This window comes from Eimeria mitis, genomic scaffold, assembly GCF_000499745.2.
Source record: "Eimeria mitis Houghton genomic scaffold, Emh_scaff7629, whole genome shotgun sequence".
Classification (NCBI taxonomy): Eukaryota; Apicomplexa; class Conoidasida; order Eucoccidiorida; family Eimeriidae; genus Eimeria; species Eimeria mitis.
In genome coordinates this window covers 557-1094 of record NW_013575589.1, presented here as the reverse complement: position 1 = coordinate 1094, position 538 = coordinate 557, and the positions used below count along the sequence as shown (strand labels likewise).

Below are 538 nucleotides of genomic sequence, written 5' to 3'. Positions count from 1 at the left end.
GCAGCAGCAGGAGCAGCAGCAGCAGCAGCAGCGCGAGGGGAGGGGAAGACGATTCTGCGGCGTTCCACGGGAGCTGCCTATACACCTGACGGTGCAGCAGCAGCAGCATCTGAACTGGCGACATCTTTTCTAAGCCACGACGAAATAAAAATAAAAACAAAAAGCAGCAAAAGAAAAGAAAACGCAGCAGCAGCAGCAGCCCGCAGCCGCACTTCTATGGGGTTGGGGGGGCCCCTGGAGCTCTCTTCTATACGTACATTGAGGGGGCCCCGCCTTCAACAGGGGCCCCCTGCCTCGCAGCCGATGGGGGGGGGCCCCCTCTCAGCAACAAAGGCTTCATCATCTGCATCTGCTGCTCCTTTTGTTGCAGTAAGAAGGAGAAGGAGGAGCAAGACCAGCAGCAGCAGCAGCAGCAGCAGCAGCAACAGCAGCAGCAGCAGCAACTCACAGCCTGAGATGTACCCACAAACTTCTTTTGGTTTTTCTTCGAGTTTTAGAAACGTCATTTGGGGCACTTCTGCTTCCACCGCAGCAACAG

The 538-nt window shown here is 56.1% G+C and overlaps 1 protein-coding gene across 1 annotated transcript in view; it reads left to right on the top strand.

The window, feature by feature from the left end:
- The window catches only part of EMH_0092200 (uncharacterized protein), a gene marked incomplete at both ends in the record, with an annotated part of 1283 nt that extends 828 nt beyond the window's left edge, over positions 1 to 455 (top strand). The window contains 2 exons of the mRNA XM_013501799.1: positions 11 to 221; positions 371 to 455. Coding sequence (XP_013357253.1) covers positions 11 to 221; positions 371 to 455 — 296 coding nt within the window. The remainder of the gene's footprint in view (positions 1 to 10; positions 222 to 370) is intronic.
- Between the last annotated feature and the right edge of the window lie 83 nt (positions 456 to 538).